General features: G+C 37.5%; 1 protein-coding gene across 9 annotated transcripts in view; it reads left to right on the top strand.

The window, feature by feature from the left end:
- The window catches only part of LOC138739315 (PC3-like endoprotease variant B), an 827,554-nt gene that overhangs the window by 647,114 nt on the left and 162,121 nt on the right, over positions 1-18,319 (top strand). For 8 of the 9 annotated variants that reach the window (XM_069891108.1, XM_069891107.1, XM_069891109.1 and 5 more), the window contains exons 14-15: positions 3,358-3,455; positions 15,703-15,871. The exons of the other annotated variant lie outside the window; for it this stretch is intronic. In XM_069891108.1, the coding sequence (XP_069747209.1) occupies positions 3,358-3,455; positions 15,703-15,871 (267 nt within the window). The remainder of the gene's footprint in view (positions 1-3,357; positions 3,456-15,702; positions 15,872-18,319) is intronic. 9 annotated transcript variants of the gene reach the window in all.

Raw genomic sequence — 18,319 nt, forward strand, 5'->3', positions numbered from 1 at the left:
ACCTGACTAAAAATCATCTGCTAACTTCCCACAAAATTCATGGTCAGAAACAATTGTTTATGAAATATTTTCTTAAATCCTACACAATAACACATTTAATTTTTTTTTAATTTCTCCATACATTTAAATTTGTTTAGTTACAGTTCTGGCTTTTCCAGATAATGAGGCAAGATACTACTATTTCATTTACTGCTAATAGGCTTGAATTGCACAATCATGTATCAGCGGCAAAACATTTTTTTTCTCTTGGATGAAATCATGGTGAATGGAAAATTACAGAGATATGTACAATTTCACAGAATTTCTGACCCTGTGAACTTTATATTCGAAGAACAACCCTGAATCTGGTCTTGTTAGTTCAACGTAACATACAATTTTATCAAACATGTTTAACCCAATTGATGCAAGTGGTAAGAAAATAATGGTGACTTTCAATGTTTTTTTTTTCTCTTTTCATTCCTTGCTCATTCAACAGCAACCCGAGGGACACGCAATCAAGTTTTTACCCTCCCCCCCCAAAAAAAACATGAATTTTTAATGCTCTTTCTGATGACATCAGAATAGTCCACAGCACTCCACTCAGTGAAATAATTTTGAGCTTCATTTTCTCATATGCAGTCGTAGGTATCCTGGCTTTCAAGCTTTGATGAGTCCTTCAGAAGATGGTTGGCTTTTTGCCCAAAGAAAGTCCAGTGCATCAATGTATTGACTCTGCCATTTCATTTCCTTGGAGACCATTGCTCCCAATTTATTAAGGGCCCAACCTTGGCTCCTTTTTAGTCATTGCAGTAGTGATTTTGCCTTATTAGAGCCATTTAAGAACCATGGAATACACATTATCAGTTCCTTTAACCTGAAAGAAAAACAATAAAAAAGTATAGCATGGTTTATTTGGCTTTTAAACTCCATCCAAATGCTCTCTTCATTGAAGATTGTTACCTCATGGGTAGCGTCCAAAGCACTTTCACTTTGCTCTGACAGAAACAATCCATCACTATGACTGATGCAGATGATGAAGTGCAGAAGGAGTCTTTTTTTTGAAAATGTGCTAAAGAGATACAATTCATTCTATTGAGCTACCGAGGTCAGGCTTTCTCGAACTGGCTACAGGTGCCAACCATTTTGGAGGCTTAATAGTTGCAAATTTGTCACAAGGACGGATTGCTTTACAGAGTGCTCTATTAGAATCTCAGATTCTATCACAATATTGGATCTTTTACATTTACTACCAGCACAGCATTTTCAATGGACCTTTAATATTATTTGCATGAAATTTTGTAAATCCATGATTGGGCCTTGATGACATTTTTACTTTTTGTTTGCGAGCAGTTGAGGTGGAACCTGAATATGTAATATATATGATCTGCCATGTTGTGGTGAGCAAATCCCCACAAGTGCTAAGACTTTGTAAAATTTCAAAGATTTGGCAAGGGTGGAGCAGACTGGCAATACTCAGCTGCCCAAACAAGAAACAAACGGGGGCATCACAGTGTTACCACTCAAAAAAACAGAGGACCAAAGGAAATAAGTCTCAGGAACCTTACTATAACAATGAAGACAGTTTAGCTTTTTTAAGAGGTTTGTTGATCCTGTAACTACAAAAAAATGTTCTGTTAGCATCAACCACTGAATCTAGCCTGGAGCTTGGCAGTTGATGCAAAAGCATGCCAGTATTACAATTTAATCAGGTGATGGATATTTATTTGGTCAACCAGATTTTTGAATAATTTAAATATTGTGTTTTTTAAGGTTTGGATTCTATTTTACATGAGTAAATCAGCAAAGACCCTGCAATGATTTTGTGACACGTTCATGACAATAAATTTTGAAACTACTTGAAAATTTAGATGGCCTGTGTGGTTTGATAAATATTATGCATCTCAGTTCCCTTTGTTCATTGTTAAACTATATTCTCAACTCCACATAGGTTCTTCTCAAATTCCAGAATTGACATAATTTCTGTAATCCATCAAGATTTCCACAAACTGGTAATTGCTAATTGATTTCTTGAAAACGCTCTAGTCTCATAGTTTCCACTTTTCAGTCCTTAATTTCCATGATTTATATCAAGTTACATTTCTCTTAAATGTCCCACTTACTATAAAATGTGAGTTAATACTGGCCAAAAGGCATTTCTATGAGGAGTGCGTGTAGCAATGATAGGCTCACACTGATAAGCATGATGCATCCACTGGAGAATTCTCTCATTGATCTCTATTGACCAATTTTGCTTTGGCCTCTGAACACCATACATGCCAACAACGACTTGGATTTTACATTTGTACTGACACTTCAGCTGTCAATTTTCATCATTAACACTCTTAGACATGGGTATGCTTGCACATAAAATGCAGAGAACCAATAGACAAGTTAAATGAATGATTGGGAAGGCAAATTCTACGTGACTTTCATTATGAGAGGATTTGAATACAAGAGCAAGGAAATCTTCCTGTAGTATAATGTAGATTGTTCGTGAGATTGCATCTGAAAGATTGAACACAGTTTCCGTCACTTCCCTAAAAATAACAATTTGGCCATTGTGGGAGTGCAGTGAAGGTTCATGAGACCACTTCTAGGGATGGTGAATATGATGTCTGACAAGAGATCGAATAGACTAGGATCTGATTCAAGAAGAATGTTTTCCTTGGCAAAAGCAGGGATCACAGTTTATGTCTAAGGGATAGAAAATTTATGACTGAGATAAAGAGAAATGTCTTAATTCATTGGGGGGCTGTGAAGGTTCAGTCACTGAGTTCATTCAAAATTGAGATGAATAGATTTCTGGAGTTTAATCGCATCAAAGGACAGAGTCATGGTGTAGGGAAAATTGAGGGCACAATATTGATGAAAGATGTTAGTTTTGAAGATGACCATGAATTGGGAATTAGTTTATGCATTATTTAACAATGAAAGTCTTCAGTTTTTCTTAAATGAATCGGCAATCCCATCCAACCATCGTGATGAGTTATACTGTTCATAGCTCTTTTTAAAAGATTCAAAGAAAATTATTTAAATTGACTTTTCTAGGAATGAGTGCCACTGCCAACCACCTGAGAATAGTGCAATATCTTATTGCACGTGCCAGGTGAGCTTGCTGGTATATTAGGGCATAATTAGAGTTTACTAAACTCTGTCTCCATGGATTAATTCTAATTGTCTCATTTGGATATTTCATATATCAAAGTATATTTTAACTGCTCTTTTAATCATTTAAATAAGTTGTAATATTCATTCTAACAGCACCATGCAAATTGTTCTTAATGTTTTATTTTCATTTCTGATTTGTGGTCTGTAAGAATTTTCTAATGCAATTGGTTGCTCGACCAACTTGATGACACTGCATCTTCTACATGGCAGGAATTTCCTTGAATTGATTCCTGACTGCAATATACTTCAGAAAAGTGGATGTTCTTCCCATAGAAATCTTCACATCTTTATCAGGAGTGTTTTTCAAGGTGAGCAGTAAATGCAGTTGCTTCGCCTTTGAGTGCAAAATCTGGCCCAATTCATTGATATTCAGGGAAGCAATTTTCACCTTCCTTCCATCTTTCAGATCTAAAATACTCATCTGGTTTAAAGCAGAAATTAAGTCTTGTACTGTAAGACTCAAATTATTGACATTAGGAATATTATGGATAACTTTTTTACTTTAGTCATTGCCAGCAGGCCAATGAGGTGGAAATTGGATAGGTTAAATTAAAGGTGAAATTACCTTAACAATTCTTGCAATGTTCAGATGCCTGGTAACTACATGCCACTGACACCAATTTAAAACTAATATCTGTGGGTGAAAACAATCCAAGACCATAATATTCTTAGATGCAAAATTCAAAACAATGATGCCATGGGAGAGATTGCATTAATTTAATCATTCTGCACACTTGGGAAGTATACATTTTTTGGCTAGTATTGGGTTAAAGTAAAAGCTATTCTCACACATGATACAAAGGTGGTATATCTGCTTAGATGCTCAAAAACTTAAAAGACTGGTTGGTTTTCATATTATAACCTTTTGGTTGCATTGCATTGAAATTTCCCACAGAGATGCATTTGAGGTTTTATTTATGAAAGAATCCTTTGAAGTTGCAATGTACTATGCACTATTTAACCCTGCATGATGGATTAGACTATCTCTGTTTTTATTCTTGTGAAGAGGCCCCTTCTTATCTGACTGCAGGATATTAATCACCTAAGTGAATACAAAGACAAAAAGAATAAACTTCAGTGCATGATGCAGTGTTCACTATATCAGAATACATCAGTTTCCTTTTTTCTTAATGTGTTCTTTCTAACTAAATTGATTTTAAAAAATTCTGGGGTCCATCATTAACTTGGAAAGAGTGCTGATAGATTTTTATATTTTCTATGGTTTCTTTTCCTTGGTCCTTTTATTCTTTTGTTTCTCTGTTTCTATTTTGACCTCCCTTTTCGCGAAAAGAATTGTTCTTGATGGATTTCCTTTGAGCAATTGCCAGAAAACTTCAAATATTTTCTCCAAGTGGATGGTCATATGTAAGTCTTTGTGAGCAATTCTGCAGAGAGCAGAGTTAACTGATACCCCATGTATAGGTCTTGAAAAAATATTATTGGCAAAATATTAATTGCTTTCAAAGAAAAAGCTAAAATAAACACAAAGCAATGCCCTAAATCTTTCTCTTCGGGAGTTATTGCACCTATGAAGAGAAGAACTGTCAAGAAAGAGCATGAACTTCCAGAACTTTTGTATAAACCTTAATGATTAAATGAGTAATTGCATAAACTTCAACCCATATATGGATTTGACACCAGAATCATGCAATAGAGTCAAACAGCAAAGGACAGGCCTTTCGACACAACTTCACCATGCTGACCAAGTCGGCATTCTGTACTAGACCCATGTGCCTGCATTTTGTTCATGGATTTCTAAGCCCTATCCATCCATATATCTGTCCTTAGATATTTTGAATAATGAAACTGTACATCTATAGCTTTCTCTGACATCTTGTTCCAGATGTGATCTAACCTCTGAGTGAAAAGGTTTACCCTCAGGTCACTCTCCCCTCTCGCTTTAAACCTAAACCTCAAGAATCATCTACACTGGAAAAAGAGACTGTGAACAATCTCTTTATCCATGTTTATCATGATTTTATGAACTTTTAAAAGTACCCCTCATAAGGGATTAAAAATCCTGTCTATCCCAGCCCTCTAGTCCTGGCCACATCCTGATGTATCCCCCCAACACCCCTTCCAACCTATTGATATTCTTCCTATAACTGGGCAACCAGACCTACACAGAGTACACTGTGTGGTCTCATTCACACCTTTCATGATGAGGTCCCACCATTTGTGCTCACATACCTACCCAATAAAGGCAAATGTGCCAAACACCTTCATCTCCATGTCAACCTCAGTTGCCACTTTCAGGGAACAATGCACCTGTACCCTGAAATCTCTCTGAGCTACAGCACTCTCCTTGCCCTACCATTCACCATGCAAGTCTTACCCTGGAATGGCTTACCAAAGTGCAAAGCCTCACATTTCTCAGAGTTCATTTCTATTTTCAAATCCTTGGCTCACCTTCTTAAATGATCTCGATGCTGTGGTATACTTAGATATTCTTCATCATTGTCTTCGACACCACCAATTTTGGTTCCATCTGCAAAGTTACTAATCATGTCAACTGCATTGCTATTCAAATTAATGATAAAGATAACAGTGATTAGCACCAACCCCTGCGGTTCATCACTGGTCTCAGGCCTCCAATAACAAAAACACCCACCTTCTAACTCTTTTCACTAAGATAGTTTTCAATATAATTGACCAGCTCACCTTGGATCCCACGTAATCTAACCTTTTAGTCTGACCTACCATGCAAGACCTTGTCAAAGGCCTTCTTAAGGTCAATAAATACAACATCCACTGTCCTCCTCTCAACACTCCTCTTGATCACTTCTGTGAAATTCCTATGATTGTTCTATTTATGAATGAATCTCAATAATGTTTAGGTGGCATTGCACCCTCTGTTTTATTGAAGATTTTGTTATTCACTGCTTTTCAAAATGTTTGTCTACCTAAAGTGCGCCATTTCTGGTAAATTAGCCCAGTATTGCTTCAGACAATATTCTCAGTGGTCCATTGTGGAGAATAATCTACATGTAAATAAGCTAACAACTTTGCTTTTTTACATTATTTTTCTCCAATTTTTTTCCCTTATTCACTTCCTGTCACCCAGTGGGGTATACCTATTTGTCATGTGTCTGCTTGAATAATGTGTTTTACTTGTCTACTTCCCTAAAAGGGCATAAGATTTAAGTCTAGCTTTTGTGTTGTTATGGGCCCAGAGAACCACAAAACCCAGCAGCAAAAGAAATTCACCAAGACAAATGGTTACTTAAACAAAAGTTGCTTTTAATTTTCTTTAAACATGAAAACAGGATCAAACTTTAACTTATTACTATTAACTTAACTTAATCTAACTTAACCCCCTTCTAATTCTAAATGAACGTGTATGTAATGAGTGTATAAGATCAGAAAAGTTATTTGATTCACATTCCAATCTCACTTCTCACTCTTCCAAATTCACCGGTATCAGGCCATTCTTATACTGTACACGGAATTTAACATTTATGAACTTCACCAGGCTTTGGCGCTTGAAAGGTAAATGGTTACCGCTCAGGAAAGTTCTTGTCAGTTTTCAGAGAGAGATTTGTTGCTCATTGGACACAAACTGATTCCTTCTGATCTGCCATTTCAGTGTCTTGCCGAAAAAACTTGCCCCCTCATGGTTTTCCAGATGATACCTCTTTCTTTCAGGTCACCACAAAGTTCCTTTCTGTTTCCCTTATTTCAAGTGAAACACTATAGAACCAGCCATATCCTCTTGTATGGATCACAAGGGTTTTGAACAGGCTGAACTAAGAACTCACAACCTGTCTTCAAAATGGGGTTTTTCCACAAGCTTGCTAGCTTGTACTGTTCTAGTCCCTGCTGCTGCTGCTGAACTATAGAACTGAATTCTCCGCCATCTCTCTCTCTCTCTGTTTCTCTCACTTACTCAGAGAAAACCACATGACCCTCTTAGAACAGCACTCTGCACTCAGACAGACTGCAGCACTAGACCCAATCTTCATGTCCATTCATCTGTTGCTTTCTAAAACAATAATCTGTTACTCCACAGCTTGTCCAATTAACACCTACTTGTGAAGTCCTTATTGGCATTCTTCAAAGTTTTTGCAAAGGCACTTGGAGCTTGAGCAAAGCTCTGGCATTTTAAATGAGATCTATGTGGTGAAATGTTTGTATCATTTTGTGATCTACACAAATAAACTTGCCATTATTTATCTCCTTTAAAACTTATCTATATACAATATAAAATATAATGTAATATGTCAGAGTGTTCACATTCAGTGTCCAAAGGAGCACACTTTCAAGAGGGGCCTTTGGATAATAGCCAGCTGTGTCCTCCTGTTGAAGTTAGGGATATCAAAACTTGAGGACTTTACTGATTGAAATCAAGTAGCCAAAGCTTTCTGATCTGCATGATTCAGTTTCATAACTTCCCAACTGAGTAACCTCATTTATGTAAGATTTCAGTTAGTTTTTCATATAACCCCAAGTGAAAAAAAAAGAATTATATTCTAAAAGTATCAGTCATTGGTTGTTTGCTTGCCAGTTTGCATATAATTGCATATTTAGGTCAAGTTTACTTAAAGGTTTAAAATTCAATAATCTAAAGACAGGTTTAAAATACTTAAACATATTTTGTTAATTTATGAAGAGATTCATACAATTACAATTGGGTTCAGCAGCTCCTTAGAGATTATGAACATAAGCATTCACCTGGATGGAATTGAGGCAGTGGAGAATTCTTGGAACTGCACTCACGTACATATTCCGTCATGCTCTTGACTTGTGCCTTGTAGATAATGGAAATCCCTTCAGCTGTTATGAGTCACTTATCAATGGATACACAGCCTCTGATCTGAGCTCATACCCAATGCTATCAATGTGCCCAGTGCAGATGACTTTCTGGTTGGTCAGTTGCCACCTGCAGAATATTGATGGTGGGGATTTAGGCCTGGTAATACCATTGAGTGTCAAGGGTGAATGGTGTGGTAAACCACTGTGTGTATATGTTTGTCTGAGGATGAATCTAGGATATTGTATCCAGTCCTTGCACCCTGATTGAAGAAAGGATGTAGTTAGAAAAGGCAGTGATGGCTTCGCCATCTAAAGAGAGATTGAGTAGAGAAGGCCTTTATTCTCAAGATTTCTTTGTTATTATGCACATTATACACAAAATTTGTTGACTTTTGTTTGCCGTTGAGGCACCCAAGGAGATGCCATGAGCCCAGTGCACCACCAATAAGAGAAAGAGAAAGAAAGTCCCTTTAGAGATACCAAGTGTCCATGGATATGCCTTCTGCTCTCCTGTAACTCTGCAACTGCAGACTTCTGTCAATTCCAACTCCTAGTTCCAAATCTCTGAAATAATCAGGATGATGCCTACAACTAGGCCCTTTGGGATCCTTGCTCATCATCAACACCTGCATGAATCATGGTTCCCCCACCTAGTTCTCAGGAGTCTGTGTCCACCAGTCTCAGCCTGGTGTGAGTCCTTCAGCCTCTGAACCCGCCTCACTGGTCAGTTGCTGTGATGACCATCCCTGCATGGTCCTCTTGCAGGCTTTCCCTGCTCAGCAAGAGGGTATTCTCCTGCCCTGGTGCCTTGTGCTTGTACACGGATCCCCCAGACTTCACAACCCTCATGAACTGATTTGCATAGGTTCTGGCACTTTTGGCATGGGTTTGCTGATGTCATTTTACAGTTGTTTAAAACCTGTACAGAGCCATTGGCATAGCAACTGGGCAGCAGGATCCCACAGAGGAGTGCAATGTCTCTGCACTCTGCTCTCCCAGGTGCCCACCAGCAGCTGCAGTAACACTGCCATTGTTTTTAGAAGATCTTCACTCTGAAGCATTAATTCTGCTCCTTTTGTAGCAGATGCAGCCAGATCTGTTAAGTATACTATTTCCTTCATTTCCTATTAATGTTTTTATTTCCAGCATGAGCAGTGTTTTGATTTTCACTTTATAGTTTAGAGTTTTGAAGACTGAGAGGAAACCAGATGGAAACTCATTAAATCCTTACAGACCTTTACAGCTAGATGCAAGGGAGGTTGAGTCTCAGAATAAGGTTTGACTGAGATGATACGACATTTATTCACTAAATGGGTGGTGAATCTTTGGGACTTCATACCCCACGATTCATGCAAACAGACTTCTGAATGTTAAATGAATATGGGGATGAGAGGATCCTAGAGGAAAACAGCACACAAGTACAAGATCTGTCATGATCCCAATATATAGATCAGACTTGAAAAGCCAGATGCCCTACTACTCTTTCTATTTCATATATTTTTACATTCTTCTATTAAAAACTGCCAATGGATGTATCCATTTACCTCAGATTGCTGAAGAAGCTAAAACTGTCCAGCCTCCCAATATCAGGATGAATTTACAAATGTTCTAGGTGGCTAACTGCACGGTGAATCCATCCAATTGTACCTAGTTCAATCCACTTGGCAGACAGAAAGCATAAGACACATAAACGTACGACATAGGAATGGGTGCAGGCCATTGGGCCTGTTCAGTCATGCAATTGAGAATCAGAATTAGAATCAGAATTATTATCATGAACATTTGTGATGAAATGTGTTGTTTTTTGGTAGCATTATTGGGCAGAACAAGGTGCAAAATTACTTTGTTACAATTCCGTAAATACAAGATTTTTAAAAATAAATAATTAATGTGAAACCATTAAAATGTGAGATAGTGTCCAAAGGCTCATTGACTATTCAGAAATCTGATGGCAGAGGGGAAGAAGCTGTTTTTGTAATGTTGAGTGTGTTTTTTCAGGCTCCTGTACCTCGTTCCTGATGGTAGGAGTGAGAAAAGGACATGGCCTAGGTTGTGATAGTCCTTAATGATAGAAGCTAGTTTCTTGAGACACCACCTCTTAAAGATATCCTTAATGGAGTGAAGATTGATGCCAATGATTGAGCTGCCGAGTTTATAACCCTCTGTGACAAACCAAATCTCCTCAAACTCCGAATGAAATATAGCTGTGCCATCTTCGTAACTGCATGATGGGCCTATCTAGGTCTTCAGAGGTGTTGCCACACTGCTGACCCCTCAATGAGGACTGGTTTGTTTTTTCCTGGTTTTCCTTTCTTGAAGTTAGATCATGGCTGAACTGGCTGTGGACTCAGCTGTGCTTACCCACCCTTACCCTAGCATGCTAATTCCCCTATTATTCAAAAATCTATCTCTCTGTGTCTTAAATATATTTAATGACACATCCCCCACTGTTATATTGGTCAGAGATATCCACAGATTCAATCATCTCTGGAGAAGCAGTTCCTCCTCATCTCTGTGTGAAATCTACCCCTCTGAATCTTGAGGTCCTTCAGTTTTCAGTAGGGTGGAAACAACCTCCCTACTTCTATCTTATCTATTACTTTCAAATGCTTATGCTTTTATAAGATTTCCCTCATCCTTCTAAATTCAGTGTAATCCCAGGCTTCTCAATCATTCCTTATAAACTGACCCTACCATTTCCAGAATCCACTTGGTCCTTCCTCGAGTAAGGAGGCAGAACTGCACACAGTGCAACCTCACCAGTATCTTGTACAGTTGCAGAAGAACATCCCTATTCTTAAATTCAATCCCTCTAGCAATGAAGACCAACATCTCATTTGCCTTCTCGATTATATGCGGCACCTGCAACCTAACATTTTGTGTTTCACTCAGAGACTCTGCACAATAGCATGCTGCAATTTTCTTAATTTAATAATAGTCCGCTTTATTATTTTTTCCTTCCAATTTGGATGACCTTGCATTATATTCTATCTGCCAGATCCATGCCCACTCATTTAACTCATCAATATCTCTCCCGAGCAATGCCTTAAGGTGGTATGTGAGGGGGGAAAATAAGGTTGAGAACCATTGCTTTAGAGTGTCTCCACACAAGTTGCTTTTCAACTCAGTTTATTTGTCAAAAGACACGAATGAACCAAGGATATTATTATTTACAAATAGTTTTTGAAAGAAAGTGATAGTAATTTTCAATTAATATTGTATAAGATGGAAAATCATTCCAACAACTGAAACTAGGTTGTGCTTTGGGAAATGGCTGAACTAAAAGGAAAACAATGAAAATATTTCCAGCGTTACTGTTTATCTGAAAATTTGCTTCTCTTTTCTCCCTAAACACTATTTCTTCTCTTATAAACACTATCCAAAATGATGTCAACAGTATTTCAACACAAATTTCACCTGTGGTGAAATTGTCAACTTCACTGATTGAAAATAACAGGTCATGTTTCACTTTATACAATGCCCTTTGCAAGGCCAACACTCATACTGCATTCTCTGTGCTAACTGAGATCTGTATCTGGTCACGACCCAAATGCAAACTTGCATGTGTGCCTGGACTGTTATGTCCATTCAGCCTGAGTTACCATTTGAAGCTTCCGAGACTCGGGGTCATTCTATGCAGGTGTTGCTGACCTTTGGCACATCTAACATTTTTTCTGCTCACTGCTGCATAGTGAGGTCAGCCAGACTCAATACTTCAGGGAAGAAGAATTTGTTTCCATTCTCATCATCCCTCAGGAGCAGACAGATGGAGAATTGGCACTTGCTTGCATCACAAACTCCCTGAAATACAGGACTTAACAGACGCTGATCCCTTGTGAGCACTCTCCTATCATTGCAGCATCCATTCATTCACCAACAACACTCTTTTGAGAGCTAGCTGCAGTGATTGAACCCATTCATCTATTTGTTATCAACTGTTGGAAGTTGTAACAAATCTACAGGGAAAAGCAACAATAGAGTGAAGTTAAAGAACCCAATAACACCATCATCTGAAACTTGCAGTTGATATTCTTATCCTTTGCTCAACTTTTACAGCATTAAGGTGACATATGATGCTGTTTTAAGGACAAAGTGGCATGGTGCAATGTCCAACCCAACTACAGTACTTTTGGAACATCACACTCTCAAGATGAAGGCCTTAGAGGAGTGTCATCGTCGTGGCTATCCCTTGAGGTCGAAGATGATGGACTTTGTTCCATTGATCTATTTATGAGCTCTCAAGTGGCTTATGAGCCCAATCTTGACTTTGCAAGTTTTTCCGCATTCAGCACGGGTAATTGCAGATGGCAGATCGGGCTTTGGTTGTGCTGCCATTTACTTCTCATTTCTTCTAGTTCTGTACATCTATTGGCTTCAAAAGTTGCTGTTCCTTCTCGGATGATGGTTTGCTAGAGTTTCCTGTCCTTGGCATTGGTTTCCCAATTATTGATGTCAATGTTACATTTCTTCATGTTGGATTTTAAAACATCTTTGAATTCTTCAGTTGTCCACCTTTTTTACGTTTGCCTTCTTTATGGTAGGAGTAGAAGATATGTTTCAGCAGACATTTGTTTTCCATTTGAACAACATAACCGCTCCATCTTAGTTAGTTCTTAATTAGGTAGGCTTTAATGCTTGTTGTTTTTGCCTCAGTTAGCATGCTGATGTATATCATACATCATAAGAAATTCAGATGAATGTTAAACACAATTTGCCCGAGGAACTCAACAGGATGAGCATCATCAGTGGTAGAAAAGGATCTCTCCGTCTTCCTGTCATTGATATTTTCTGGTCCATCTTCACTACTAAGTGAATTAGGATAAACCACATTTTTTTATACTTCTTTGATACTCAGGACTTGGGACATCTCTATCCTTAGGTAGGACTAGATGTTAATATCCCTTATTACACTCCTGAGACTTGCTGCCTAGATTTTGCGAGGTGGCCAAGTGAGTGGTGCCATCTTCTGTATCATCAAGTGGGCACCCTCCTTCCTCAGTGTTTCACTGATAGACCCACAACACCACTGGAGGGTTCAGCAGTGAATCCCAGCATCCCGGGCTCATCCCCTAGATGCCATTCACTCACTTGGTTGCCCAGGTGAAATCCTTTCCCTTCATCCAGAGCCACTGACTACCCTTTTCAGGTTGTCAGAATCTGGATATTTATCTCATATATTTGACCAACTCAATTTCATAGCCAATAGGTAACAGCTACCCAGAAATAAATTAGATCACTCCTAATTTTGTTACTCTGGTTTCAGGACATGGGAAGCAAATATAACATTGAATTTAAAAGATCAGGCTATCAAAAATGCCACCACGCATATAGCCATTTTGTCCCTTTGCATTTACCATTTTTCTTCTGAGAGAAACATCCACACCAGTACCTGAATTCTACCAATTTTACAAATTTTTCTCATCTTCAACTTAACTCAGATAGAAGGCAATTCTGGCCATTGAAACCCATGTTGCCCAATTACACCCAATCCATCTTCCAAACTTGTACGTTTTTGGAATGTGGGAAGAAACTGGAGCATTCCAGGCAGGTCACAGGAAAACATACCAACTCCTTGCAGACAGCATCGAATTCAAGTCCTAGCCATTGGTGCTAACCATACTGACGTTTTGGAAGATGTCAGTAAGCCAAAATGCAAATGCCAGGTTTGTATGTTTTACACCCATAAACTCCCACGTGTACTTGATTTTTTTAAAAATTTTTTCCCCAATAAGAGAATTTCCAATATATTAAATTGCACAATATCCACACGCTCTTTATCAATAAACGATCTCACAAATATATTTTTGAATCAGCTCTTTAAGATCCTTAACATTTTCAGTTTAAAATTTTATTCTTAATGAATCTAATTCTTAAAAGTGTATAATAGCCGTCAATACGGCACAATCCTGCATAATTTCATTGTGTGCCATTGTAATTGTATCACTATATACATCAGTAGCTACAAACTGCTCACTGTGCCCATCATGAATCATGCATCATGTGACTTGAAATCACTAAAAGCGTATCTTCCATCATAGCTGCAGCCCTTACCCTCTCTGCAGTCAGTTGTTTAAGCAAGTATTAATAAAGGTCTCCCTCTTAAAATTGCACTACTCTAAATGGTCTTTAAGGGACCAGTCAGTAATCTCAAGATCCCTATATTTTAGCTCTAAACTAGGACAGAGGAATTAATAAAAGTCCTTTCTGTGTAAACTGCTACTTGCTCTAAGGCTATATCCTGATGTCAGGGCATTGAGAGAATTTTAAATGTGCAGGATGGATTGTTTGTGTAAGGAAAGCGAAACAGGGGGCAAAGGCTAAGAGACTTGAGAAAATTGAAAGACTGCCAGTGATGCTGAGATGCAAATAGCAACAAAACAGGGATAAATGCTGCTGTTCACATATTCAGGAGAACTGGCAAAAAAAGGTTATTAATTTTCACAAGGCTGATCTTACAGCTGGTAGCTCAGCATCAGTTTCTCTGTAATGAATATGGTCAGAGTGGAAGATAAATGGTTCATAAAGTGGACCATTTAGATGCAATCGAGGCTCAATCTGTCCGATGACTAATCACGTTCCCCCCAGTATAGCTGAATTCCAGTAACAGACTTTTTCTGCTGTTCCCAATGAATTGTAGTCGGGTGTAAGTTCAAGGCAGAAAGAGAATTATCTTGATTTATTAGCATGCTGTCTGGCCGTGCCATTCGCAGTACTGCAGCTTTGTGGGCTTCTGCCCTGTTGCTGTCTGTGTGTAATTTTTACTGCTCCCCTGTGACTGGTATACAGCATCATTCCAGCTGCTAGAAAAATGATCTGCTTCTGCACCTGTAATTTTTCTTGTTTGGAGCCAAAGGACTATATCAAAGAGTAAAATAAGTTCTTCAGAAGATGTTTTTAAAGCAAATTGAATATCATGCTTTATGGACCTGAGCAAAACCATAAACTAATGCTAGTTTAGATCAGTTTCCCCAGAAATGGTGGAGGCTTTTAATGACCTTTGCATAAAACTGTTTAATAGACATTGAAATAATCTTTCAGAAGTTATTTCCTCACTTAAAAGTTTCCAATTAGAGTGTGTGTCCATATTACAATAGTGTATGAATCAGGCAGTAAATGGAATACTTTCTTATCTTTTCTTATTAGCCTCAGTACTGTGTTGGCAGCTTATTTCCAATTTACCATATTTTTCTCTCATGACAAATTCTTGATGCAAAGGTGCACAAGTATAAACCATATCATCATATTGGGAAAAATCCACAATATCTTTCCAAAATTTGTGGCTGGATCTCTGACTATCATTTAAATTAGAAAAATTAATTATTGATAATGATTATGCCTTTTTAAAATTTGTTAGCTCAAGATCAATTCTTTCTTATATGGTCTGTCACAAGAGTTATAGGAATTTTATTCTAAAGTTATTGAAAAATCTTTGTTTCTTGACTGAATCAAAGGTTGTGCTTGGTAATCTTTGAAGCCTGGAAATTTGACCATTGTTAGCAATGCTAAACACAATACATTGTCGTGTTAATACAATACATTCTGCGTTTGAAATCTATTTCAGCGAGTTTTGTGCTATCAACCAAGAATTAATTTCTCATTTGATTGGACATGATTTTCACTAGCCATTAGAGGCAGATTATTTTTCAATAACTGGACAGAACTGAATCAGCCAAAATTGTTCAAAAAATGCATTTTTTATTCCATTCTACACCCTGACTTCCCTTGTATCAAATGGGATGTGTCAACTTAAGGAGTCTATTTTAACCTGACATGCAACATCTAATCAACCTTTTCTATATGTAGGCTGGAAAAACCCAAAAGTTACCTCACCAAAGTTATTGCAGTTGTCAACACAACACTATTACAGTTCCAGCAAACAGGATTCAAAAGCAACCGTTGTCCGTAAGGAGTTTGTAGATTTTTCCTCTATCTGCGTGGGGTTTCCTCCTGTTTCCTCCCACAATCCAAAGGTGTAAGTGGTTAGTAGGTTAATTGTCTATTTGGGTGGCCTTGTGGTCATGCTGTTTCTCTAAAATTTAAAAGAAATTTTAAATATCTACTTTGAATGATTAGCTATCTTTAAAATGTAATATTACATATCTAACATCAGTGTTGGATAAGAAGAAATTTCCTTTATTAAATATTGTAGAGATCAAATTTTGAAGCTGTATTATTTAATCACTACAAGACATTTTGTTCCAAAATAATCAACTCTATCCCACTCTACAACAGTTGTTTCAGGCAAAACTAGATTCCACCCAATCTTGGTAGAGTATAATATTTGATCTCAAGATGAACTTATAGAATCATAGAGCCTTACAGCCTGGAAACAACCCCAGTTTGTCAATACTGAACAAGGTGTCCTAGTTTAGGGCCCATGCCCCTCCAATCGCCACCCATCCATATAGTTATCCAAGTGCTTCTTAAAGGAAGCTAACATACCTGCCTCCACCACTTTATTTGGCAGCTCATTCCATATGGCCCAGCACACTCTGAGTGAAAAACTGTCTCCTCATTTCTCTTCTAACCATATACCAGCAGTCATGCCATCAATTTGACCAGCTATTTCCAACATAACATTAATTGATTCTAATCCTACCATCGACTGAAAAACTCAGAAATGCCTTTGTTAACTTTAGTCTTAATGGTTCCAGTTCACTTCCTTCACCTGTCTTCCTTCTACCCTCAGTCTTTTTTTTTTTTAATTTTTTTATTTTTCACACCATAAATCACAATAGCCATGATATACACTTTTTCTTTTTCACACATTTACAGTGACTTTTTCTCCCCCCCCTCCCTCCTCCCAAGCCACCCCCCCCACCTCCCCCCCTCTAATCCATTTTAGGTATACAATCTAGGTTGCATTAATTCAGTCAGACAATGTTGTCATTCAACAAAAATACACCAGAAATTCTACAGAGTCCATTCTTTTCTTTCCTTTTCCTTCCATCAACTTAGGTAATGTTTGTCCCCGGTAGGTTTACGCTATTGTATTTAATGTAAGGCTCCCATACTTGTTCGAATATTTCAATATTATTTCTTAAACTATATGTTATTTTTTCTAATGGAATACATTTATTCATTTCTATATACCATTGTTGTATTTTCAAATTATCTTCCAATTTCCAGGTTGACATAATACATTTTTTTGCTACGGCTAGGGCTATCTTAACAAATCTTTTTTGTGCATCCTCCAAATCAATTCCAAATTCTTTGTTTTTTATGTTACTTAGGAGAAAGATACTGGATTCTTTGGTATATTGTTTTCTGTTATTTTATTTAATATCTGATTGAGATCATCCCAAAATTTTTCTACTCTCTCACATGTCCAGATTGCATGAATTGTTGTTCCCATTTCTTTTTTACATCGAAAACATCTATCAGACACTGTTGGGTCCCATTTATTTAACTTTTGCGGTGTAATGTATAGTCTGTGTAACCAATTATATTGTATCATATGTAGCCTCGTATTTATTGTATTTCTCATCGTTCCAGTTTACCAGAGGGAAGTAACCTTGAATATGTGATTACAGATACAATGTTAATCAAAAGATTTATAACAAATATGTATATTAAACTGCAAGAAAAGGAGAATGAGGAAACAAATGGTAAAACTAAACAAAAATGGGAACAAGATTTAAATATAAAGATAAAAAAGGAAACATGGGAGAAATTATACACTCAGTCTTTTTAAGATGAAACTATTCTTGTTCACTTTTCCTCTTGTGATCAATAAGACAATTAAACAATGGCTTCATTTTAAAATTACCTTTACTTCCTTTGCATCTACTTGCCCCTTTTTTATTTCTGTAGCTTTCTGTAATATTCTAATCCTGAAATGTTTTGTGTGGCCTATTAATAATCTGTGTCTTTTATCTCTCCACCACTGCCTCTTTTGCCTTCAGCTTCCCAGGCCCTAAGCCTTGAAATTGCAGTTCTAAATCTGTCTCTCCATCTTTTTCTCCTTCAAATCAATTTATGATCATTGGTGGACTACCTCTACCAGTTGCTCAGTGTATCCCAAGGTGGCTGAGTATCAAATGCTGTTCTTAGAGGAGCTTTGAAGTATTTAACTCATTAATGTCTGATGTCATTGACACTATTGTTATTTTCATTATTGACCAAACTCAGGTGCATTATTTATTCCATTGAATTCTGTATCAATTCCCCACCATTAAAGTCCACTGAACTTTATCTTTTCACTTTGAAATAATTGAGTCAAACAGCACAGAACAGGCCCTTCATCCTAATCCACCCATCCTGACCAAGTGGGCAATCTGGACTAGTCCTATTTGCCTGCATTTGCCACATATCCTTAAAACTCTTCTTATCCGTGTAGATTTCTGTCCAAATGTCCTTTGAATGTTGAAATCATACCCACTTCTGCAGCTTCCCGTGGCAGCTCGTTCTAGATATGGGC

The sequence above is a fragment of the Narcine bancroftii genome, chromosome 7, assembly GCF_036971445.1.
Source record: "Narcine bancroftii isolate sNarBan1 chromosome 7, sNarBan1.hap1, whole genome shotgun sequence".
Taxonomy (NCBI): Eukaryota; Metazoa; Chordata; class Chondrichthyes; order Torpediniformes; family Narcinidae; genus Narcine; species Narcine bancroftii.